The sequence below is a fragment of the Stegostoma tigrinum genome, chromosome 37 (assembly GCF_030684315.1).
Source record: "Stegostoma tigrinum isolate sSteTig4 chromosome 37, sSteTig4.hap1, whole genome shotgun sequence".
Taxonomy (NCBI): Eukaryota; Metazoa; Chordata; class Chondrichthyes; order Orectolobiformes; family Stegostomatidae; genus Stegostoma; species Stegostoma tigrinum.
Genome location: NC_081390.1, coordinates 26,061,008 through 26,087,042, shown reverse-complemented (window position 1 = coordinate 26,087,042; position 26,035 = coordinate 26,061,008). Strand labels below are relative to the sequence as shown.

At 41.2% G+C, this 26,035-nt stretch overlaps 1 protein-coding gene across 1 annotated transcript in view; it reads right to left on the bottom strand.

Annotated features, from left to right (window-relative positions):
* col13a1 (collagen, type XIII, alpha 1) overlaps positions 1 to 26,035 on the bottom strand; it is a 222,011-nt gene that overhangs the window by 99,442 nt on the left and 96,534 nt on the right. Inside the window, exons 3-8 of the mRNA XM_048563494.2 lie at positions 25,372 to 25,416; positions 23,047 to 23,054; positions 22,682 to 22,708; positions 21,954 to 21,989; positions 15,276 to 15,302; positions 8,023 to 8,073 (exon numbers count right to left, since the gene is read on the bottom strand). Of these exons, the coding sequence (XP_048419451.1) occupies positions 8,023 to 8,073; positions 15,276 to 15,302; positions 21,954 to 21,989; positions 22,682 to 22,708; positions 23,047 to 23,054; positions 25,372 to 25,416 (194 nt within the window). The remainder of the gene's footprint in view (positions 1 to 8,022; positions 8,074 to 15,275; positions 15,303 to 21,953; positions 21,990 to 22,681; positions 22,709 to 23,046; positions 23,055 to 25,371; positions 25,417 to 26,035) is intronic.

Genomic DNA, 26,035 nt, shown 5'->3' with positions numbered 1-26,035 from the left:
ATTGGCAGATGTGCAGGTGAACCTCTGCTTAATGTGGAATGTCATCTTGGAGCCTGGGATAGGGGTGAGGGAGGAGGTGTGGGGGCAAGTGTAGCATTTCCTGCGGTTGCAGGGGAAGGTGCCAGGTGTGGTGGGGTTGGAGGGCAGTGTGGAGCGAACAAGGGAGTCACGGAGAGAGTGGTCTCTCCGGAAAGCAGACAGGGGTGGGGATGGAAAAATGTCTTGGGTGGTGGGGTCGGATTGTAAATGGCGGAAGTGTCGGAGGATGATGCGTTGTATCCGGAGGTTGGTAGGGTGGTGTGTGAGAACGAGGGGGATCCTCTTAGGGCGGTTGTGTTAGGGGCGGGGTGTGAGGGATGTGTTGCGGGAAATACGGGAGACGCGGTCAAGGGCGTTCTCGACCACTGTGGGGGGAAAGTTGCGGTCCTTAAAGAACTTGGACATCTGGGATGTGCGGGAGTGGAATGTCTTATCGTGGGAGCAGATGCGGCGGAGGCGGAGGAATTGGGAATAGGGGATGGAATTTTTGCAGGAGGGTGGGTGGGAGGAGGTGTATTCTAGGTAGCTGTGGGAGTCGGTGGGCTTGAAATGGACATCAGTTACAAGCTGGTTGCCTGAGATGGAGACTGAGAGGTCCAGGAAGGTGAGGGATGTGCTGGAGATGGCCCAGGTGAACTGAAGGTTGGGGTGGAAGGTGTTGAAGTGGATGAACTGTTCGAGCTCCTCTGGGGAGCAAGAGGCGGCGCCGATACAGTCATCAATGTACCGGAGGAAGAGGGGGGGTTTGGGGCCTGTGTAGGTGCGGAAGAGGGACTGTTCCACGTAACCTACAAAGAGGCAGGCATAGCTGGGGCCCATGCGGGTGCCCATGGCCACCCCCTTAGTCTGTAGGAAGTGGGAGGAGTCAAAAGAGAAGTTGTTGAGGGTGAGGACGAGTTCAGCTAGGCGGATGAGAGTGTCGGTGGAGGGGGACTGGTCGGGTCTGCGGGACAGGAAGAATCGGAGGGCCTTGAGGCCATCTGCATGCGGAATGCAGGTGTATAGGGACTGGACGTCCATGGTGAATATATGAGGTGTTGGGGGCCAGGGAATTGGAAGTCCTGGAGGAGGTGGAGGGCGTGGGTGGTGTCACGGACGTAGGTGGGGAGTTCCTGGACCAAAGGGGAGAAAATGGAGTCCAGATAGGTGGAGATGAGTTCGATGGGGCAGGAGCAGGCTGAGACGATGGGTTGACCAGGGCAGGCAGGTTTGTGAATTTTGGGAAGGAGATAGAAACGGGCCGTGCGGGGTTGGGGAACAATGAGGTTGGAGGCTGTGGGTGGGAGGTCCCCTGAGGTGATGAGGTCGTGAATGGTGTTGGAGATGATGGTTTGGTGCTCGGGTGTGGGGTCATGATCGAGGGGGCGGTAGGAGGTGGTGTCGGAGAGTTGGCGTCTGGCCTCGGCGATGTAGAGGTCAGTGCGCCACCTGCACTTAATACCATTTTCAACCAAATATTACAGAAAAAAATAACAAATAATGGGAATGGATGGACATCATTTAACCTAGTACAATCCATTTTTTATTTTTTCAACAATAACTACTTTTTTTGGCTTCTTTATTATAGTAAAACACCCTTTGTCACCTTACAGCGGGTGAAGTGCTGTAACTTATTCTGAGATGATGCCCTCTTGTTCTAGATTCTCCTACAAAGGGGAAACAACCTCTCCACATTGACCATCTCAAGTTCCTGAAGAATCTTGTATGTTTCACAAAGGTCTCTACTTTTCCTTCTAAACTCGAGTACAGTTTTAGCACAATTTCCCTACTTTTATATTCCATTCCCTTTGAAATAAAGGCCAACATGTCATTTGCCTTTGTGAAGACCGGCTGAACCTAAACTTTAGCTTTTTATGATTCATGGGCTAGGGCTCCACATCACTCAACCCACAGCTTTCTGCAGACTTTTTCCAATTAAATATTCAGCTTCTCTGCACTGCCACCAAAGCACAGAACCTCTCATTTTCTCACATTAGATTCCAGCTGACAAGTTTTTGCACTCGCAATTAACCTGTCTATATACTTATGTAGATTCTGGGTGCCATCTTCATCAACACTTACCTTCTCATCATTTTTCTGTGATCTGCAAGCTTGGCTATATACATTCACTGCTCTCATGTAACTCAATAATGTACATTGTAAATAATTGTGGCCCCAGTACTGATCCTTATGACACACCCCCAGTAATATGTTGCCATTATGAATATTTCCCTTTTATCCCAACTTTGTCTTCTACTAATTAGCCAATATCTGTGCTAGAATACCATCTCTGACACCATGGGCTCTTATTAAGTAGCCCAGCATGTGGAACCTTCACGAAAGCCTTCTGAAGATCCAAATATATTCCATCTACTGCTTCCCCTTTATCTATCTTGCTCATTACCTGCTCAAAGAGTAAATTTGTCAGGCGTGATTTCCCTTTCATGAAGCCATGTTGACTCTGTGATCATATGTATTCCTTGCACTCTGATTATGTCCTTTCTAATAGTTTCTAATATTTTCCCAATGACAAACATTGAGCTAACTGGCCTATAATGACCTGTTTTTAATTTTGTTTCCCCTTTTAAATAAAAGTTCTACATTGGTAGCTCTCTAATCCTCTTGGACTCATCCAGAATCCAAGGATTCCTAGAAGATTTCAACCCAGTGCATTCACTGTCTCTATTGATAATTCCTTTAGCATCAAATCAGGTCCAAGGTCTATTAGTTTCTATTTGTTTCTCTAGCAATTTTTCTCTAGTGATAGCTATTGTATTTATTTTCTCTCCTCCTTTTGCTTCTTGATTATCTAGTACTTTTGAAAGGCAATTAATCAAAAGTATTTAATCAACTTCACTGTCATTTCCTGGTTCTCCCTTGCTGTTTCCCCAACCTCGTTCTCTAAAGGATCGATGTTCGCTTTGGCTTTTCTTTTACTTTTTGTATATTTAAAGAAGCCCTTGCAGTCCAACTTGCTATTACTTGCGAGTTTAGCTTCAAAATGTATTTCTCCCCTTTTTTGGTTGTCTTTTACAAAACTTAACATTATTTCCATATGTGCAGAGAGATATGTCAGAGATCTATCATCAATTCGAAAGGAAGTCAAGGACACTCGGAAAATGTCCAGAAATTCTTTGTGATTCTCAACGTGTTATTTTGTTCACATCAAACTATCACATCTGCACCTCTCAACAATGAGACATAAATCTACAAGCATAGATCAGCCTATTGGCAAACCATTCAGTGAGGAGCAACATCACTACACTGTTCAGCCTAGGCCATGAGCTGGTGGCAGCTCTGTGGCCAGCAGCACTAGAAATATTGGCTGGATTTGTGCTCGCAACCCCAGGTACGAGATGGTTGTGTAATGGTAATATCACTTGTCAAGTAATCCAGACCACAGACTAATGTTCTGGAGACATAGGTTCAAATTTCTCCATGACACATGGTGAGATATAAAAGTTAGTCTAATGGTGACAATGTACCAATTACTCACCATAGACTCTGGTTCACTATTATCCTTTAGGGAAGGACAGTCTGGTCTGCATGTGGCTCCAGAGGTGGCTTGATTGTTAACTGTTCTCATAGAATCCCTACAATGTGGAAGCAGGCCACTCAGCCCATCCAGCTCACACTGACCCTCCAAAGAACATCCCACCCAAACCCACCTCCCTACCCTATCCCTGTAACCTTACATTTTCCATGGGTAGCCCAACACCTCCACGTCCCAGGACACTAGGGGCAATTTGGCATGGCCGATCCATGCTAACCTACACATCTTTGAACTAGAGTGAGGAACAGCAATAAATACTGACCTAGCCAGCAGCACACACAGATCCTATGAACAAATTAAAAAATGGTACTGTCTTGCCATCATACCAGCATTCAGTAAAGCCTTTGTGCTTTTTACTGCTCAAAAGATGATCCGTACAAAGTCACAGCAGGCATTAGTGTGACAGCATAATTAAATGAAGCTGCAGTTTCACTACCGGTGTTCATTGCCGCATGTATAGCATTATAATTGCGACATACTGTTTAGAATCCTATGAAATCTAATCGTTGTAGCATGTTTTCAAATTACTAACAAGAGAGTGTGCCAAATCCTGGCTTTTGAAGTATTTACACGGATTAATAAGTTACTCCCATTTTAACTGGGATGTCAAGTAATCATACAGGATTAAAAATATTGAAGTGGTTTTCAAAATGCCCTAAAGATGGGATATTGTATGACAGGCACATTCTTCAAGTAGTGGTTTCTGCAGATGACTGGTTTGCTGTGTAACCAACTCTTTCCAGCTACACCATAATATCTGAAGACAACTTAAGTTTATTGTAATTAAACCTGCTGAAGTAAAAAACACTTTCCTTTGAAGACTGGAGCTCCTGTTACTTGTTTGTTATTTGTCAAATGCAAAAGGCAAGAGCGAGTAACTGGATTTCAAGCTGTTCCTCATTAGTAAGGGTTTATCACGCTGCCTCTGATGGCTAACTGCAAAACCAGATGGTCAAACTATGTTGTCACATTTCTTCAGTCCTGACTTCTGCTCAACAAGAATGAAAAACACCACAAATAAATCAATTCTTTATGACATTTTCAAACCGGAAATAGTACATCAAAGAAATGAAATCCTTTCCTCTCGTCTGTAGAAAGGATGATGCCTTTTCTGGCACATTGACATGTCCACTCTTAGCAATTACTTCAAAAGCACAGCAATATTCACTGAGCTCTTTGGGTTTGGGGAGAACCTGAGTACAAATCAAATACAGTCCATCTTTTTTTTAAATCAACGGCTTCATTAAAGGTGGCAATGTATTTACAATTTACACATCATTTCTTCACAATAAAAGTGTTCCCAACCACACACTCATTCTGTACATTTTCATCTCATAAATTGTCATAAATTCAAGATTAGGTTAACTGAATTCCTCCAAATTTGATTACTTTGGATAAATCTGCATATTTTAAAGAAGGAAAAAAAATTAAATGAACTCCGCTCGCCATTTTTGTAAAGACACTTTTTACCGTTTTCTTTTACTTGAACCTAAATAATTCCCTAATTTTCTAATCTTGCCTCTAATCTATTTATATATATTTATATTGAATGCATTGCAAACATTTATTCTCCAATGTATATTTTCATATGTTGTATCTCCTGTGATTTGATCCACAAGTTAAGGGGATTGAAGGATAGGGTATAATTGAAATAAAGTATACAGGGGTAGTTCAGCTCCCATTCTGAAATTTGTTCTCATTATTAGAAAATACTTTTAACAAAATCTGTGGTAATTGGGAAGTAGACTTAGTTGCAATGTAGGAGTTGTTCTGGGATATTGGTTGAAAGGTTATTGATTCATGGGGCCATCACTGACAGAAAGACACATTGTGATAAGTTTACGCAGATAATGTGGGCAAAGGCATTTTTAATGGAAAAGCTGATGAGAGTACGAGTAAGATATATACACAACATAACATACACATGTATCTAATAGGGGGAAATAAAATGTAAATCAATTCAAACTGTGTAGGTTTGGGGTACTTCCTTTGCAATAAAATCCACCAAGATATTTGTGCAAATGTTATTAGGTAGAAACATTGAGGGTGTGGAATTTCACATCCACCAGTCAGACAGATGGCTAATGTATTGTCACAAAGAAATTAAGTATGACTGTCAAGCATTTGCAATTTCAAAAGGTTAGTTCAAAAGTTAACTTGAAGTAATTGACTTTTTCTTTAAAGATTTCCAGTAATGTTGGTTTCATTTGATGTGGTGCAAGTTATAGGCCTAAGAGCTAAGAACTACAAATTCCTTTGTCCATTAATTTTAATAAAATAAGTATAGGTGTGGATGAAACAGCAATGAACATTTTATAATCCAACCTCCTAGTTTGCTGCAGTAAATTTCTGAGAGCAAATAAACTCCCAAATTGTTTTGCTCATGCATTCTAATTTTTTATAGTTCTTCTGAGCAAGGGTAGCAAATTAAATTTATTTTTACATAAATTTATGTAAATTATTACATATATATAACATTTGAAATCTATGGCACAACACGCTGCATTCTTTCTCTGACCATATACAATAATGTTTAAACTTTCATCAAAAGAGATTTGACAAGATTTATTGAACAGTAATATTCTCTCCTTCTCCACCTCATCAATAACTCGCATTTATATAGTGTGACTATTGTTGTAAAACATCTCAAGGTCTTTCATGAAAATTACCAATAATATTTGACATAGCTACATTAAGACAGTGGTCAAAGTCACAGATTTATGGAGCATCTCAAGGTAAAAGAAAGGGGTACATTGGTAAAGAGGTTTAAGGACTGGGCACTGGAAGGCTAACAGTTGAGTGATGTAAAAGATTGCAAGAGGTGAAAGAAAGAACACTGAACTCTCAGGTAATCATAGAGATGAAGGAGGTCACAAATATTCAGAGGGTTGTGGGGCTGTAGAGGTTACAGCAACAGGAAACGTTGTCAGGATGGAGGAGGTTAACGGAGTTAGAGAAGGGGGAACAAACTGAGCTACAGAACAGAATCAGACTATTCAGCCCATCTGATCCATTTCGGTGCTTGCTCCATTTGACCTCTTCCCCACCATTCTTTATTTAACCCTATAATTATATTGTTCTACTCATTTCACCCTCACATAGTCATGTGTATTCATGTAACTGTATTTCGACTATTTGCCTTAACAACTTGTTGAGATGGCAACTTTCCCATTCTCCCCACTTGCTGAGTAAAAAGTGTTTTTCACAAATTCCCAACTGGATTTATTAGTGACTATCATTCTATTTTGGCTGTTATTTCTGGTCAACCTCTAAACTAGAAACACCTTCTCTGTCTATTTTCTATTGCATTTTACAGACTGGGCCAGCATTTACTGACCACCACTGACCACCCAGGAGAAGGTGGTGAGCTGTCTTCTTGAACCACTGCAGTTCATGTCATGTTGGGACGCCTGCTGTTTGTTAGGAAGGAGTTTCCAGGATTTTGACCAAGTTCTTTTAAGGAAGCCACAATGAAAAATAATTAAGGAGGATTTGAAAAGATTAGACTCAATTACATCTTGGCGTTTCTGTCATACCAATACGCATCTTGATTATTCTGAAATCTTTCAGACTGCGATGGATACCAAAAGCCCATTGGTCAAAATCTGAGCTGGACCAGCCATATAAATACTGTGGCTCAAGGCCAGGTCAGAGGCTAGGAATCCTGCAGCAGGTAACTCACCTCCTGACTCCACAAAACCTGTCCGTTGTCCACTATACATATGTCAGGAGTATGACAGAACAATCCCCACTTGCCTGAACAAATGCAGTTCTAACATGAAGCTTGACATCACCCAAGACAAAGCAGTCAGTTTGATGTATATCCCATCCACCACGTTCAATGTTCATTCCCTCCACCAATGAACAGTAGCTGAAGAGTTTGCCATCTATAGGATGCACAGCAACAATTCACTAGCAGCTTGTGTGCCCAAGGGCACTTCTATCTCGAGGACAAGGAGAGCAGATACATGGGAGCACCATCCCCTGCAAGTTCCCCTTCAACCACTCATCATCCTGACTTGGAAATATATCGCCATTCCTTTAGTGCTGCTGGATAAAAATGCTATAATTCACTTCTTAAAGGCATTGTGGGTCAACCTACAGCTCATGGATATCAACAGTTCAAGAAGGCAGCTCACCCCCACCATCTTAAGGGGCAGCAAGGGATGGGCAATAATAGCCGGCCCAGCCAGAGATGCCCACATCCCATGGAAGTAAAAGTAAAATTCTTCCTCAATGAAATTATGTTACAGCTATTGAACAAGTAAAAGAAATGAGTTTCATCACAACTGCATGCAATGAGAGGGTTTTACTGCCAGGAAGAATTGGATATGTTTGAATTTCCACTGACAGTCAACAGTTGCTCTGGTAGACATTCCACTATTTCCTGCCCCATCACATCATGCCTGAACACAGTGAAAACACAATCAATGATAGACAGTCAGACTCACAGGAGGGCCACGGGGTCCAATGATTGAGATGCCGGGATCTCCTGGAGCTCCCTGCAGTAGAAGGGGAAACAGTCATCAGAAAGAACTCGCATTGCAATCCACACAAACAGTTCATGTCTTATTGTAAATCCCCTCTCACTCGTCTGACAGAATCAACCAGCTGATGCTTGGATTTATCAGAGACATTTCTTAGCCAGGATTTTGAATATTTTGACTACATGCCACAAACAGAATTGGTTTTTTATCACTCTACAGAGGATAAAACATCAATGCTGATAAACTTTAAAATGCACAAAAGCATCTCAGCTGAACAGTGAATTTAGCTGCGAGCACCTCTGATCTGATTTAGGTGTCACATTCATTCTGATAGGGACCTTGTCAAAACCCTTATCTTCCATTACCAGCTCTCAAGGTACAAAATAGTGTAAATTACAGAAAGTAGGTGTAGGTCAAGTACTTATTTTTAAATTGGTCACAAAGCAGGATGTATTTGACAGCATCTTTTAAAAAAACCTTTAAAATCTTTCAATTGCTTCTTTTGATCACCTTCCCTATGGTCACTTACAACACATACCAGCATGGTCTACTACCCTGAAAGATTGTTGGCTGGTAATTTATGATTAGTATGTGGTTTATACCACTCAGGGACTACTTGTATTGTGCAAGTAAGAGCCTGTTTTAACGGGCCCTCAAATGCTGTGCTCCTTTCTTTTTTTGCTGTGGCAAATTACCAATTTTCACTCTGTACCTTCTCACTAACTAGAATTTTACAGCACAGATGGTGGCCATTCAGCCTGCAATAGCTGTGTTAGCTCTTTGGAAGTCTGCAGGAACTATGGGTCATTAATGTCCTTATCCTCACATGGGTGTCTTCAGCAACTAGAGACTCATACTCAGAAAATCTCTTTCACTTTCCCAACTGAGACCAGTCCAATGTGAACATTGTCACTTGTACTTACATCATCTCTCTTATGTAATGGATGAATCTAAGACAGCATAAACCAGGAATCAGAACTGGCAACTTGTATTAATTTCTCATTATTAAGTGTTACTGTGCATCACACAACATCATACATTCCCATTTCAACTACTTGAATATCTTGTAAACTAAGATTTCTATTACAGCTTGAGACACAAGATCATTAAAAATGCATCAATCCAACTTTGTAACTACAGGGACTCTTTACATTGTGTAAATAAATGTGAATTTGTGAACTGAAATTCTGTAGACAATTCACTATTAATTCTGAAATTCAATCTATTTGGGCATTTCACTTCATTTTATTTCCAGATCTGGAGAAATTATTGTATCTTTATACCTTATTACCACTAGGTGGCCAAGAAATTAATTTTTATTCTGGTAGTATGTTGTACGAATCGCAAAACCCATCGATGCTGTATTTATACTCTAGGACTATTGTAGCTGCAGGTTTTAAACAAAGTAGATTCCATTCTTAACAATTCCACAGACACTATCATAGAATCCCTACAGTGTGGGAACAGGCTATTCAGCTCATTGAGTCAACACTGACCATCTGAAGAGCATCCCACCCAGTCCCACCCCCTACCCCATCTTGAATTTTCTACCCTAGTCATTCCGGGCAATTTAGCATGGCCAATCCACATAGCCTGCACATCTTTGGACTGTGGGAGGAAACTGGAGTACCTGGAGGAAACCCACACAGACATAGGGAGAATGTCCAAACTGCACACAGACAGTCGCCTGAGGCTGGCATTGAACCTGGGTCCCTGGTGCTCTGAGGCAGCAGTGCTGGTAAGAACACACTTCAAAAGGAGGTTTCTCTCTCAATACCTAAGCTACAATTTTGAAATTGTAAGCATACACATTAAAATAATGCCGCATTTACAGAAAAAAAGCATCAAGTTGGTACAACATTGTCTGGCTTTGCACCAATGTTGAATTATTGTGTAAATCCAGAGCCTAAGGCCTAAACTGCAACATTTGATGCTTTTTAACATAAACTAGATAATGCGGGTAAACTTTACTCAGTGATGGCTTATTTCTCATACTTCTGGCAGCTGGGAAGCTATGGTGAACAAATGTTGTCGTAAATAGTTTGCAGTTGAACTGCAAATGACACCTGTTCCTCCTTAGGCCTCCTTAGGCAGTTGCATTTAGGATGAGAAAGTGAAATAAGAATGCTTACAAGAATTCTTTTGCATTGATGACTCGTTAACACCTAAATGTTACCCTAATTTGGTCAAGAACTGTCCCAGTGATGATGCTTTGAGGTTTTCATTGCAACCTGGCAAATTTCTAACATGGCATAAGCTGTTGTTTGGAGTACATGAAGTGCTGACCCTTGCTCAGGACTAGAACAGTTCAGAAGAAGTGTCATACCCATCTGGATGTGAGTTCGCTCGCTGAGCTGGAAGGTTCGTTTTCAGACGTTTCGTCACCATTCTAGGTAACATCATCAGTGAGCCTCCGGTGAAGCGCTGGTGTTATGTCCTGCTTTCTATTTATCTGTTTAGGTTTAGGTGACATCACCAACCCAAGGAAACCTACAGATAAATAGAAAGCAGGACACAACGCCAGCGCTTCACCGGAGGCTCACTGATGATGTTACCTAGAATGGTGATGAAACGTCTGAAAACTAACCTTCCAGCTCAGCGAGCGAACTCACATCCAGAGCCTCAACCTGAGCTACAGATCTTCTCAAAACTCGCTAGTCATACCCATGTTCGAGATGTTAACTCTGTTTCTCTTTCCACAAATATTGCCAGACCTGTTGAATTTCTCCAGCATTTTTAGAAATCTGGACCAACTGAAAAACATAATTTTGCGTTCTCAAGGAGGACATCATCCTCAGCCTCCAGGTTCACATCTCGTTGCAGCATTGGAACAAGATGGCATGCAAATATGGGTCTGAATCAACTTGCTTTGTAATACAATCCTCATCTAAATGTCCCTTGAAGCAAGAGACATAACAAAGTCATCCAACATTATATTTTGCTGTACAATAACTGCATTTTTCTCATACTAAACTCAGTTGAAATAACTTCAAGAAACTTGAGTTATCACATGACTTTTACTCATGGTTATCAGTCTGCGCTGTTGATTATTTTACACAGTAATACAAATCTAGAAACCAAGGCAGTCCATACGGGCATAAAAAATAGGAGTAGGCCATTGAGCCCCTCAAACCTACACCATCATTCAATAGGATCATGGCTGATTCAACATTCCTTATCCCCATAGTCCAGTCATGGCCCTCATGATCCCCTCTTCATTTAACTTGAACAAACCAGGACCTAAGTGTCATAGTTTCTAACCTGCAGCATCATTTACATAAACAACCCGGTCATGGGTTATGCATCTGGAATATTTCAAGACTGGTGAAATTCCTCAGATCTGATAATCATTTGTTAAGTTCCACATTGAAAATAAATAAAGTGAAGCATTTCAAATGTAGAATTCAGATTGCTTTGTCAAGTCATAAAATAACTTATCTCTGAAGCATATCAAAAATATTATTTTCAGCTAGCATGTGTTTTTATTCAATTCTAGCTAGTTTTAAAGGTGTCTCGAACAATCAGTCAGTCACCACGGTACTTTTAAAGAGTTTCATGCTCTTTATTTCCAAGGTTGCTTAAAATAACTGACATCACATAGATCCGGGAATAATCCGGAGGCAATGATAAGGGAACCACATGTCACAACTCTCTGTACAACCCCTGGGTTACATCTTGCTGCAATTTCAACATGGGCTGTACTGAAAATACTCACTGGTGCTGACGATATTTTAAAACATGTTTCTTTCATGTTGTAGTTTTTAAGAGAGATGGGACCTTACAGGTTTGAGCTTCATTAGTCTGCAGCAGCTGGAAGCTTAGAGAGATTGAGCAATGATCGTACAAAACGATGATTGAAGAAACAGAAGCAAATACCATCAAAGAGCTCCCTTCACAATTCTGGAATTGTGCAACTCACCTCATTGAGGCATGAATCCTTCATCAGCTGCCTCTTTTCCCAGCTTATGATGGTTATGGTTTCAGGAGTAGGAATATTTAAGCCCTGAATTTACACTGAGGTGTGACCAGTTACTGTTCACAACATGCATTTGGAAACGTGTACGTTTTAGCAAATACATTGACAATCACCGATTAGTGTGTTGGAATATTTCAAAGATGTGTTTTGAGTGTGTTATGCACAAGACCATCAGGACCCCTCTTTGAATTTTTTGCTCATTATTCTCTTGGTCATACAATTAATAATCTTTCTGGCCGTCAAGCCTCGGAAAGAAAATCTTTCGGGTTACACTGCAATTCCACGTAACAATGAGCTCATTTTCAAGCCTGGTTCTTGAAGGGATTTGCTCTTCACCGCTTTATTTGCTCAAGAATAAATCAAACTAGCCGCAGATAAAAACAAGTCTGTAACATGTTAGAATTCAGGTTTGAACTGATGCCAATGTGGTTTACTTCAAACTCCTGGTTTGGCCCAAATCCTTCACCCATTGCTTACAGATAAAGTGTGTGTCATCCTTACTTCAATTACCAGTGGGTCAGGGAGGTAGCTTTATTCTGAACACACTTCCAATTGCGTGAACTTAATCAGCATTGACACTATAAATCAAGTCAAGACAAGTCTTTCAATATGACTCGTCTTTCAATATGACTCATGCCAAGATTTGCTAAAGTTTGGAAGAACAAAACACCGCACACTCTCTTTGATGATAACAATGATCCAAGGTTCTCTAATTCAGGCTCATCTATATGGCAATGTGTTTGAGTTCTTACCTGCCAATCCACACAATTACCAAGTAAAGGCAGATAGAACGGTCAAACATTGTTGATTTTCTCATTCCCAGCCGTAAGGTAAAATATTTATTGATTTAAATATTCAATTAACCAATATGCTGAAGCTGTGCTGCTGATCTCAGGAATCTCATGGACAATGGGCACTAGTTACATCTCTCACTTTGGGATGGTGTTCACTTGTAACACACACTGTGCCACAGAAACTGGGCTCATTGCAGATCCAAAGATCAGAGCAGTTCAAAACTATGTTCATTAAGGAAAGGTACAAGTTGTAATTGTCTCCCGAGTTTTCTGTTCAAGTTTGCTCCACTTTATTGTTGATGTTCCTGGAGCATATTTTTCTGTGGTTTTTTTGCCCCCAACTGACACGTTTTTAATCAAAACTTTGTCAAGATGCTATTTAGCATGCCACATAAAGATGGAGTTAAATGATTGTTACATGATTCAGTTAAATACAATTTGTGGCCAACAAATAAAGTGTGGACATATTTTCTGCATCCTTCACTACCCAGGGAACTCAGTGTAAGGAATGCCTGTCTTGTTCATGTTTCTTTCCTAAGTGATTGCAACAGAGTCCCATCAAATGCAGGACAATATCTTGTGAGTAATATCTTGGCTGGAGAAGCTCTTCCTGCACAAAGTAAAGCTATCCCAGCATGAACCTTTAGACTACTGTTTTCTTCTAAACTGAACACCAACATCATCTGCCAAGGCAGTCAGCCTGCATTACAACCAGGTACAGGCTTAGTGCTGTGCTCAAAAGAGAGAATCACTGGTAATATCACTGGACTAGGAATCCAGAACCCCTAAAGTTCTGACGACACCGGTTCAAGTCCCACCACAGCAGATGGTTACAGTTTGAATTCAACAAGGATCTGAAATATAAAGCTAGCCTAATCCAATTCACTGAAGTCCCTGAGGGAAGAAATTCTGGTTTCCCGACCCATATGTGACTCCAGACCGACAGCAACGCGCTTGATTCATAACTGATAAATGTTGGCCCAGCCAGGCATGCCCTTATCCTGTGAATAAGGGTAAATAAGAAGGAATAAACAACTCCCCCCCACCCCGAACAGGAGAGGTGGGTAGGGAAGTGTGGACTTCAGCCCAGAATAAGGACATGTTCCTGAAGCAGGGCTGCCAGTCATTCAGTGACAATATCCACAGAACATCACTGGGCCACTGAGGATAATTAATTGGCTTTTTCAGTTATTCACACCTCCCCCTCAACAAGGAGCTACAGTCCTCTTCAGTGTTACTGCCTCATCTGATTGTCTACATCTCAAATAAACATGCCACATATCAGGATCTCTGGGAAAAAAACCTTACATGTGCCAGGAACCTCCAATCAAACAACTTTCCAATCAAAACAAAAACTTCAGAATAGTTTTAATTTCAACACACCGAGAATTCGGGAAAATATTTTCAGGTTGCAGCACTAGGCTCAGAAAGCTCAGAGGCACTTTGTGTACAATTTGTGTGGGAGCAACGTGATAAAATTCATGTTTCCAACAGAAACAGCTCCATCTCACAATCAATATGGACCTTTGTTCCCCGCACAATGACTGTGAAGAAATCCACCACCAAACAGAGTAAAGCAACCCCACTTGATCAAAACTGCATCCAACATCTTAAATATTCACTGCCCCCATCACCAGCTGTGTGTAGTATCTGTAAGATACACAGCAACAACTCATTAAGGCTCCTTCAGCTGCACCTTCCAAATCCAGAAGGACAAGGACAGCAGGTACATGGGAACACCAACTCTTGCAAGTTCCCCTCCAAGCCACTCACCCAGCCTGACTTCAAAATATATCACTGTTCCTTCATTGAGGCCGGGAGCAAATCCTGGAATTCCCCTCCTAAGGGGCACTGTGGGTTCACCTATAGCACATGGACTACAGCTGTTCAAGAAGGCAGCTCACCACCACCTTCTCAAGGGCAACTAGGGACAGGCATGAAATGCTGGGCCACTTCCCCAGAGCAAATAAAAGAAGAGATGGAACCATGAGTGAGAAAGTGAAATAGCACAGAGCACTTGGGTGGAATATCTTTGGTGGCAAAATTGCGTTTAACAGTTGACTATGCTGGAGACTGCTTTCCATTATCCACCGATCCCTTGGGGGGAAACCCACATGAAAAAAAAGCATAAACAGAAACTTATTTCCTTTCAGGTTTGTTTATCTAATATAAATAATATAAAGAATGAAATGTAATAAGCTTCCAATCATTGCTTTATGAAAGATTAAAAATTACAAAGATTTGTTGCCCGAGGGAATACATAATTTAATTTCAAATTGATTCCAGAACTTTCTTCTCAGTTATTTCCCACTTTCCTTTTACACATCAGCAGCTTGAACTTGCAATTTGAATACACAGTACTCAGATAAGGAAGGGTATTGGATGTCTTCCCAAAATACTGCTATAAATGCAAACCAAGGGCATTTCCTTTTAAGTCCATGACTCACCTCTTCGCCAGGTTCCCCCTTTAGACCCTGGGTAGGGTCAGCAAACACAGCATGCAGAAGTAAAGGAGAGACACAAATAGAGGATTAGTATTAGACCAAATAAAAGACAGTATACTTATCAGCTCCTGTCTAAAGCAGCCTGCAAAAAGACATCTGCAGCCAATGACTATGCATTAGATCATACTGCAACAAAACCTCAAGCAAGCAGCAGAGCAATAGGTTACACCCATCGTAACAATTCATTCTGAACAAAACTAAAACAGCCTGCATTAGAATTGGAACCTTTAAGAAAGGTAGTGAAGCCATCCCATGACACTTCAGAGCTGTAACCTAGAATGGCTTGCCATTCAGTCATTGAGTATCCTAGGAACTGGTGAGCTGGAATGTTTGCCCACAAAGGGACTGTTGTTTAATCATGTCAATGACGAGGAGGCATCAAAGAGTGCCCCTATACCTCAACAGGAATCTGCACTCTGCCTCCTCAGTCCCTCATGCATCCTACACCAATCTGATACAGAATGTCATTGCTGAGGCTCCAGGGAATAGGGGACAATACTTACTTGAGGACAGAAAGGACTGCAAATCCTGCAAGCTAGAATGAAAAAAAATGTGAGAGCCCCGAAGAAGAGGTCCAACACAAAATGTTGACTTTCCTGCTCTTTGGATGCTATCCGACCTGCTCTGCTTTTCCAGCTCCACATTTTTGTCAGGGGGCGATAGTTGGGGGCATCTCCCTGCTAAAAGAGCCTTTGAAATTGAGAGACACTCAGGAAAACAAATGGAAATTCACACTCATGCAGCAAGGGCAATTTTGGAGCCTCTGTAAAATTAGAGCCTGAGGGGATGAGGGAAAGCTCTCAGCTGGTTACAATCTAACCGAGCACAAAGTAAGGTGGTTGTTCGAGGTCAGTCACCTTAGCTGCAGGGCATCTTGCAGGTGTTCCTCAGGGGAGTATCCTAGACCCAACCATCTTCAGCTGCTTCCACACTGACCTTCCCTCCATCATAAGGTTCAAAGTGAGAATGTTTACTAATGATTGCACAATGTTCAGCACCATTTGTGACTCCTCAGATACTGAGACAATCCATGACCAAATGCAGGAAGATCTAGACAATATCTGGGATTGGGCTGAAAAATGGCCATCTTCCACAACACCGAATCTAACCATGATCCCTTGACATTCAATGGCATTACAACCACACGAGCTACGATTATCCAAATCATGGAGCTTACCAGAAACAGAACTGCTGCAGGAGTAGGTCCCAAGCTAGGAATCTTGTGTTGAGGGACCTACTTCCTGTCCACCATCTACAAGGCAAAAGTCAGGAGTATGATGGAATACTTTCCGCTTGCCTGGATGACTGCAGCTCCAAAAACACTCAAGAAGCTTGACACAACCAAGACAAAGTAGCCTGCTTAATTGGTACTAAACCCATCACTAATGCTGTATCAGTGATAATGGGAACTGCAGATGCTGGAGAATCCAAGATAATAAAATGTGAGGCTGGATGAACACAGCAGGCCCAGCAGCATCTCAAGAGCACAAAAGCTGACGTTTCGGGCCTAGACCCTTCATCAGAGAGGGTCTAGGCCCGAAACGTCAGCTTTTGTGCTCCTGAGATGCTGCTGGGCCGGCTGTGTTCATCCAGCCTCACATTTTATTACCATCACTAATGCTCATTAGCAGCAATGCCTAGCCACTCACCGTGCCGATTTGAAAATATTTTCCTGAGTCATTGGGTCAAAGACCAGGAACTCCCTCCCTAACAGCATGGTGGGTCTACCTACAGCACATGGGCTGCAGCAGTTCAAGAAGGCAGCTTACCACTGCCTTCTCAAGGGCAACTAAGCATGGGCAATAAATACTGGACCGAGCCAGTGATGGCCATGTCACTTCGATGAATAACAAAAGGTATCTGGATTCCTTTATTATCTCAATACTAGATGAAAACCACAGCTATCTTTGGATCCTTCTCTTCACACTGACACCCATGAGTATTTGGAACTATCTTGTGGAATGATTAATTGAGATGGAAAAACCAAGGAATTGTTTAAGAAATGAGTGGTTATAGAAATGGGGGAGAGGTGGGTTCAATAGGGTATTCTCAGTGCAAGGCTTTTCAACATTGGGATTGGGGCCCCAGCCTGTTCACACTCTAACATTTTGTGAGCCTGAGCTCCGAGACTGCAGTCGTCACTGTGGCGTTCTGACTGACTGATAACAGCTGTCCTCCTACTTAAACAGGTCCACTCTGTCAGTCCCCAGTTTCCTGTCTCTCAGGCCCCAGACACCACTCCTCCCCAATGTTCACTGTCGCAGCCCCCACCCACCCTCACTCTCAGGCCTTATCCCTCTTTCAGCTCCCAAACCCCTCTCTCAACCCCCTGACCCTGCACTCTCATTTCCCACTTGAGGGCTCACAAGAACGACCAAGCTTCGAGATGGGGTCACAGGTGGAAATTATTTGGGAAGTCATGGTCTAGGCAGACCAATTATATGGGTTTCTTCATTTTTCATTAACCTGTGATTTTACAACATTCCATTCTTAATGGAATCACCTACTGCTGAATTCACAGCTTCTTCAGCTGAAGTGGTCACACCTGGTATGTGTGGGGTCAACCAAGTTCGAGGAGGCTATTCAACCATGAAAACCAGTAGCAGCTTGATCACTTGATCTCTGTACATTCAGCTTCTCAGCTCAGTTGCAGATTCTCCCAGCCTTATCCAGTGGTGACTGAGTCTAACTGTAACATTCCCACATGATTGCTTCACCTTCTACCAGCCAAACTAACTGAGTACAACATTCCGACCGCTAACCTCCTCTTCATCCAAATTGTCAATCTCTCCAGACAAACTTTTATTCCAGTTTCAGTCAAAGCACACAAAGATTCAAACCCAGGTCCTCCTTTGCTGATTGTAGCCAGTGCTGTCAGTCGGCCATTCTGTTATATAGAACCTCCATCTGAAATCTTTCTATGGCTCTCCTTTATTAAGATTATCCTTAAAACCTACCAGTTGCTCACCTCATAGCTCATTATTTGCATTGCTTTGTAAAATTTGATCATTGGCTGGGGGTGTCACTACTCAGGCTGATATGTATTGCTCACCCCTAATTCCCCTGGAACTGAGCAGCTTGCTGGGGGCATTTCAGAGGGTAGTTAAAAGTAACCACAATGCAGGTGGTCTGGTGTCACATGTAGGGCATATATGGCAGATTGACCTTGTAAAGAGCATTAGATCGGCTTTTAACTGAATTCAAATTTCACAACTTGTGAACCAATGGTGTGCAAGAATACTTGTTCAGTGACATTACGTCTATACCACTGTCTTGCTTTCTATCTTTCTTCTGAAGTGCCTTGGGGCATTTGACCTTGTTAAAGGTGCTTTATCAATGCAAGTTGTTGTTGATAAGGTTAGGGGAGTGTCATGACATTTATCATTTCAGTTGATTGTAGGGCTAGAATTTACATAATATCGTCCAAAGTCTGATAAATTTAAACTTGCTTACAGCTTTATATTATCATGCTAATATATTAAACATAAGCCAGTGAGTTAAATATAATGAGTGTCAAACAAATGCTACATTACTCATGCTTTTAAAAACACATTTACCACATTATAAATTGGATGGCATTGAAAGATTCAGCTTCAACTTTGGCAACGTGGCAAATTAACGTTGTATTAATGAGAATAGCGAGGGGCTTGTTTTTGACTGGCACAGACTCAATGGACTGAAGGATCTTTCTCTGTGCCGTAGACCTCTATGATCCTACTCCTATACTAATGTAACAACGTAGCACACGCTGGAATTCAGAAATTTTATAAGCAACTCAAAGATTCTTGAAATACCCAGTAGATTGACTAGTATCTGTGGAGACAGAAATAGAGTTCACTTTTCAGGTCAATGATCTTTCATCAGAATGTAAATTTAAAATGAGAAATTGTCCATCTGAAGAGCTAACGCTGTTCCTCTCTCTCTCTCTCTCTCTCTGCAGAGGCTGCTGATACTGTGTTTTCTGTTTTTATTTTATACTAAACATCGAGCTGGATTCCACCATTAAGAGGCAGACTGCAGAGATCAGTGGATCATTTTGGGGAATGGCTTGTGTTGCAGTGAGTGATTGATTGATCAGGCCAATGTTGTTGTGTAACAGGCCTAACAATCTTTCACATGTATCTCCATCCAGCAACTGATAGTCTAACCCATGGACAGCAGGAGAACTAAATGATGTGCCAAGTTTTAGTTGTAGCACAGATTGGTGAACTGAGTGACAATGAACAAAAATAAAATCTCATGGTAATTAGCCACAAACTTTAGGGTAGATTGTTGAGTACTATATTAACTACAAATTGTACATCTTGCCAGATATTCAACTTTGTTAAAGTCAATTAACTTAAATAGAGTGCTGCACATAATGGGACCCCCAAGGTCAATCCAAGATCATTTCCTATTCCACAATCTCAGTAAAATGCTTGTACATTATGTTTTTGTCTGCATGGGTGGTTGGTCTTTCTCTTTAACTATTTAAATATCTGAATGCATACATTTGAAGCTTGTTTGCCCTTGGAGCTGTAATGTATCTGAGCTTTTGAACTGGAAGTTTGGAGAGATCATTGTAATGATTTATTAATTAGAAAACTTCAATAGGCAAAGCTCTTTGCAAGTTTTTTCTTTTCATTCATGGGACAAGGGTGTCGCCGGCCAGGCCAGCATTTATTGCCAGTCCCTAATTGCCCAGAGGCCAGTTAAGAGTCACTCACATTGCTGTGGGTTTGGAGTCACGTGTAGGCTAGACCAGGCATGATAGCAGATTTCCTTCCCTAAAAGATATTAGTGAACCTAATGGGTTTTTCCTGACAACCATCAATGGATTCCTGGTCATCATTAGACACTCAATTCTAGACTTTTATTGAATTCAAATTCTATCATCTGCCCAGACAGGATTTGAATCACAGTCCCCAGAACGTTACCTAGGTCTCTGGTTTAATAGTCCAGCAATAATACCACTAGGCTGTTGTCTTCCCTAATATGAGCAGTAACCAGTTCTTGCCTTTCTGAGGTCCACTCACCAAAACCTAAATATGGTTTATGGACTTTCCCTAAAGGATAGAATGGAAAGAGACTGTGTGCCTGTAACAGCAGGAGGCTCTGCCCTGCACGGTCTCTGGGATTCAAGACAAGTAGCACCTTGGAAGACTTTCAAAGAGATGGTGCTAGAAATGGTTAAGTATCACAAAAGCTTGCTGTTTATTGCAAGGACGCTTGCAACAGCATCTGCCTTCTCCTTCTGCACCTGAGATACAGCGATGGCAGACTTTATAAACTGAGCTCGTCCCCCTGGAATTTCCCCATTTAGTGAGTTACTGTAATAACAATTAACAGTCCTTCAGCCCACACACAGTTGGATCTTGTTTCCTTTTAAAGTAATCGGGGGTTGGAATGGTTTTGTTTATTTTTACTAAATACCAGCTCTGTGATAAATGTGCTTATGAACTAAAGTATTCCTAGCACCTCTGCTTAAATACATTCAATATTAAAATAAATCAAACCAGCCGCACAGCAATCAGGTTAGCATTGACAGCATTTACATAGAAATGAATCAAAATTCTAAACAGGCTGTTCAGTGTTAGGACAGTGAAGATATCCACAATATTACATACAGAGGTCCCACCCATTGATGTTTCGGTAATGTCAGTTAAAGTAATGGATAAAACAACATGCTTCACACATGTATTTTACCCAATGAATTTACTAAGAAATGGGAAATTATTTAGAGCCTTTTGTTTTTAAATGTATAAAAAATGAGGTACGAAGTTTTTCAGTGACACTCTGATCAGACATCCCAAAGATTTTATGTTGACAAACATTAAACTGTAAAAGCTCCACAAAATGCATTTTATACATTATCTTTTGTATTCTCTGCAGTTGCAGGTGATAAGCTGAAGATTCTGCTTAGACGGGAGAGCTGTTCACCAAACAGCCCATTTACTGACTAATGCATTGAAGGCAGGATTGCAATGCAGGTTTTAGGATAATTTGCAAATCAGAATCTCTATTGTCACAGCAAGAAAACCCCACAAAATTTCACAGTAACCTCACCCAGATAAAAACTTCACTCAAAGGCAACATGACACTTGTCTTAAAATGCATTCATTTCAGCTTGTAGCCCCAACTCTGTTGACAAGCTGGAGCCAGAAAAATATGCAAAATGTTCTGAAAAAAAAGTGCAGTTAAGTGCTGCACTGTCAAATAAATGGTTTAAGGCTGCATTATCCTGGCATCTGAAATTTATTTTTTCTTTAAAAATGCTGCACAATGTCACTTTACCAAAAGTCATCCATCTCTGTAAACCAGATGTTGTTCTGACCTTTTATAAACGTTTACACAATGATTCTTCAGGGAGAACATGACACTTCTAAAAATGATGCCATTTATTTTTCAAAGGTTAGATACACACACACACACACACTAACTCTGTGCTTGTTAATGCAGATAAAACATTGCAACTGAATTTTAGTTGCGATATGCCCAGTACAAAGGATATTGCAGCTTCAAAATTATTTTCTTTGACAGAATGAACAGCTGAAATCAGAACCTACTGTGCCTCAGCAGCAATGCAAAGCATCACGATTATGTAATGACAAGGCTAAAATTAGATGCAAAAGTAAAACTCACCCTTCTCCCTGGTAGGCCCATGGATCCTTTGTTTCCCTAATAATCAATGTACAGTCAGAACTGCAAAGGAAGAGTTTTTTTGCGATTTCACCCAAAAAAAAGATGGTCACCTGCACACTCGGACGTCCAGCAAAATCAATGCCCCCAAATCACAGAGCAAGCATTCTAGTATTTATTGTTGGCTTACAAACAGCATGAAAGGCTTCCCATTAGATGCTGGGATTTAATACTTTACACACCAAACTACCAGATGGTGAGGCCAAGAGTTAACTCTCAGGGAGAAAAAGCCCTTAGCCCGAAACATAAAGCTGGAAATATGATGGCTGTTTGCTAAGACTACAGCACCAGTTAAATAAGTTTCCACCCACAGCCTAGAAACAAATGTAGCGAGAGCAAAGGTAATACTTTTGCGGAGCAGTGTTGGCAAAACAGTTGGATTAGAACGATGAAGGAAATGGCTAATATTTATATTTAAATATCTGAGACATCAGTCCTTGAGATTGATCATCCTAAGGAAGCTTTTTTATTTCCCTCTATTTTGGTAAAATTAAAAATGAAGTATATGAATTTATTAATGAGACCAAGCAGAATTGGATTGCAAGTTTATGAGAGGGAACAATCCATGAAGCAGCAGAGAACAGAGAAAGAGCATTGAAATAAAGAAAAGAAAGTGCAAACATAGCTTTTGAACAAGAGAAGAGAGAATGGTGCAGTTAAAAGCTAATTACCGGAAAGCCATCTCTTCCTGGAGGTCCCTGTAAAGAACAAAAATCAGTAGAAAGGAGGAGAGAAATTAACACAGTACATATATAGCACTATAAGCCAAAGGATTAATGTTAAGGTTATTACTGTTTTGCTGAAGAAAGTACGCTGTTAAAATGTACACTTAGATGCAAAAGACAGTGTTCATCCATTATCATAATTAATTAACAAGAATAATATTAAATAAAAGGACTAAGAAAAGGTTATGATGGTACTGGAAAGATTTAGCAGCAATGGATTAATATCTAAAAACAATACACTATTGAGACAAAATATATATTTTTTTACCCATCCTGTTCCCATAGGCAATACTGGCCAATTGTATACTTACAGCAGCCCCTGCAAACGTAAGAACAGAGAGGAGAACGTGTTATACTCCTGAAATATTCTTCATGGAATTAATACAAGTATTGACCCAGACTTGATTAACTAATTGCATATTTTAAAAAAATTGTTGAATGACAATTCAGACCAATAACTGTAAAAGTATTTGTTCATAGTCAGGCAGAAACAGAACTGGGGTCATCTTTTGGATTTCATGACACTGCCAGCATTTTAGGATGTTGCACACTTCAGTTCATTTGGAACAGAGAAGATTCCCTTGAAGATGCTGCCAATGGGGCAGTCCAATACCCAAACCACTGTTGACAAATCACTCTGCCTCTCTCCAGGGAGGTTAGCACACCCCACCAATTAGTGCCATACGCCCAGTACCAGACTGGCACCAACTCAAACCACTGTCATTCAGGGCCCCTTGACAGATCATTACAGGTGGACAAATATAAAAAGAGTCGACATTTGAGTCTTTTCTCATTGTGAAAATTTCTGAAAACATTTCGCATTTAAATCAATCAATTGTCCTTTTCAGCAAGCAACCTTGTGCATGTGGTAAAACCCCATGGATTAGGCTGTCTGTGTTGTTGCTGAAACAGTACTAAGTGAAACTGCCAAATTAAAGTAATACAAATGATTGTTCTTCCCTGAATTGAGGTGCTCGACTCCGGGTCCAACGCTATGTGATCTTGGAGGTGGTGAAAAACAAGGAAACTACCCCTTATCCTCTAAATGTGCCATTGAAAATCAAGGAGGGAAAAACAGGGAATATTGAAAAACATTTGGCTGAGTCTATTTAAGTGGCAAACATCTCAAGACTGAGTGAATACAGTCTGATGTCCACTGCTAACAAAGGCACACATAAATTCTGAGAGTTAGCTCCTCTCAGGCAGGGCAAGAGGTGCGGGGGAATGAGTTCCAGCCTTTTACCTGCTTTATTCATAAAATCATTGTGAAAATAAACAGCCAATTACGCACAGTTTGTGCAATTTCAACAAACTAGCTCACACCTTGCAAAGGGCATCCATCACATTTCAGTAACTTAACTGAATGTAATTGGTAACAGATTCACATTAGCAACTCCTGTGTTGATTTCTTCACACGCCTTCCAGAAACAACAGCTGAACTGAATTAATACTAAAAAGCATAATTTGCACCTTTCAAAATCCTACTCAAGAAGTCAGCTTTGGACTTGGTAGATATGGGAAGTTAGGGAGCCTTAACCATACAGTGACATTTATCCACACTCCTATACTTCTACAAGTGAATGACTGACAAGTACAGCATCTCGAAACCAGTAACCTCAGGACCAAGGCTGTTGCGGGTTTGGGAGCTTCCCAGTTTCCGGGTCGGGTGGCCTGGGTCAAGGATTGTTCAAACCCACTCGGAATGTGAGAAAAGACAGGCACACAAAACCGATAACCAGTCAGCACAGCATAGCACCAATACAGCACCAGGCAAGTTATTGTACTCATCTCGGAGTAATTAAACTTCACGTGTACTGGCTTAAAAAACAAGGTCTAGTTTTTGGATGTTGCTGGTTTATGGACAGCCAGAGCTGAAACACTGTGTCTGTGTTCTACACCTTGTTGTCTCAGACTCCAGCTTTGGCAGTTCCTACTATTTCATAGCTAGAACTTTGTTGCTTTGTCACGATGTTTCTCTACTAAGTGGGTTGTGTGAATAATCTATCTGAAAGGAGCATATTCTGTGTAGGGCTGAATCTGTAACTCCTGGTGCTGGTGAGTTTGGATCGAGGAAGGGGATTGAATAAGATTGATGTCCCCAAGCCCCACAATCCTCCTGCCTCCACTTGAATTAGATTCTGGACGGGGAGGCCCAGATCAACCTTCCTGTCCAACTGCCAGCTGTGGTGTTTAAGTAGTTTTTTAAGGATCTTTTGAAGGGATCAGCCTGCCATGAGTTGGTTTAACCAAGTGGTGAGTGGGCCTGTTGTTATCTGGTGTGCCTGTGGGTCAGCCTGTGTAGGAAGCTGTTACTGTACCAGTGCGATTAGACACAGACCATGTCGCTTGGCAGGGCTTTGCCTAGGAGAGGCACCAGGGGTCTCTGATCATCCCTCCAACCAGCTGGCCCGAACCCTACCACCTCAATCATTAAGGTATTGCCCAGAGAATCTGGCATCAAATACATCAATGTAGCATTCTATAATTCACTTGTTTCTGAGATTCCCTTCTCTAAGATGTGGACAAAGTCAGAAGCCACATGACACCAGGTTATAGTCCAACAGGTTTCTTTGAAATCACAAGCTGTCGGAGCGCTGCTCCTCCGTCAGGTGAAATGTTCCTTCAGTGTCACCTACCTGGAATACCTCTGCGACCGTGTCTTCCCTTTTCTCCTGGTGGTCCTAGAATGGAAACAGTAGGCAGGCTGTTAGCAAGTGGGGAATACAAATACATTTACTTGCGTTTGCAACTATCACATCCTATTTACTAAAGTGACAAAAACATAAATTGTCGTCAAATTTTAAAAATAAAAATGTCCACTCCATTTAAAAATCTTCTTGTTTGTCACTTGGCTTGGACCACCTCTGATCTTCAATACCGAACCAGCTCACCAGTTTAAGTGCAGATATAAGCAGCCCTTCCCAGGAGCTAGCAATACCAGCAAAGAATATATGTATCATTCACAGTTCCGAATTCCAGGGGTTCACTACACCCAGCAATACTATGCTGCTTTGGGTTATTGATTAACTTGCCTGGTTGCTGGCCTGTTCTCAAACAAAAGATATCTAATATCATGTGCTTTAGAAATACTTGAGATTTTGAAAAACAAACAAATATTTCCAAAGATCTTGAGGCTTTTAAATCCACATCTTCCTACATGACAAATTTCCCCAAGCACATCAAACAATCGTTAAGCGTGTCTTGTAGCTTTTCCAAAAGAGTGCAAACAAAAACGGCATTTAAAGTTGATAGAGCATTGTAGTTTAATTAAGAAAGCACTTAATTAAATATGTACAAACT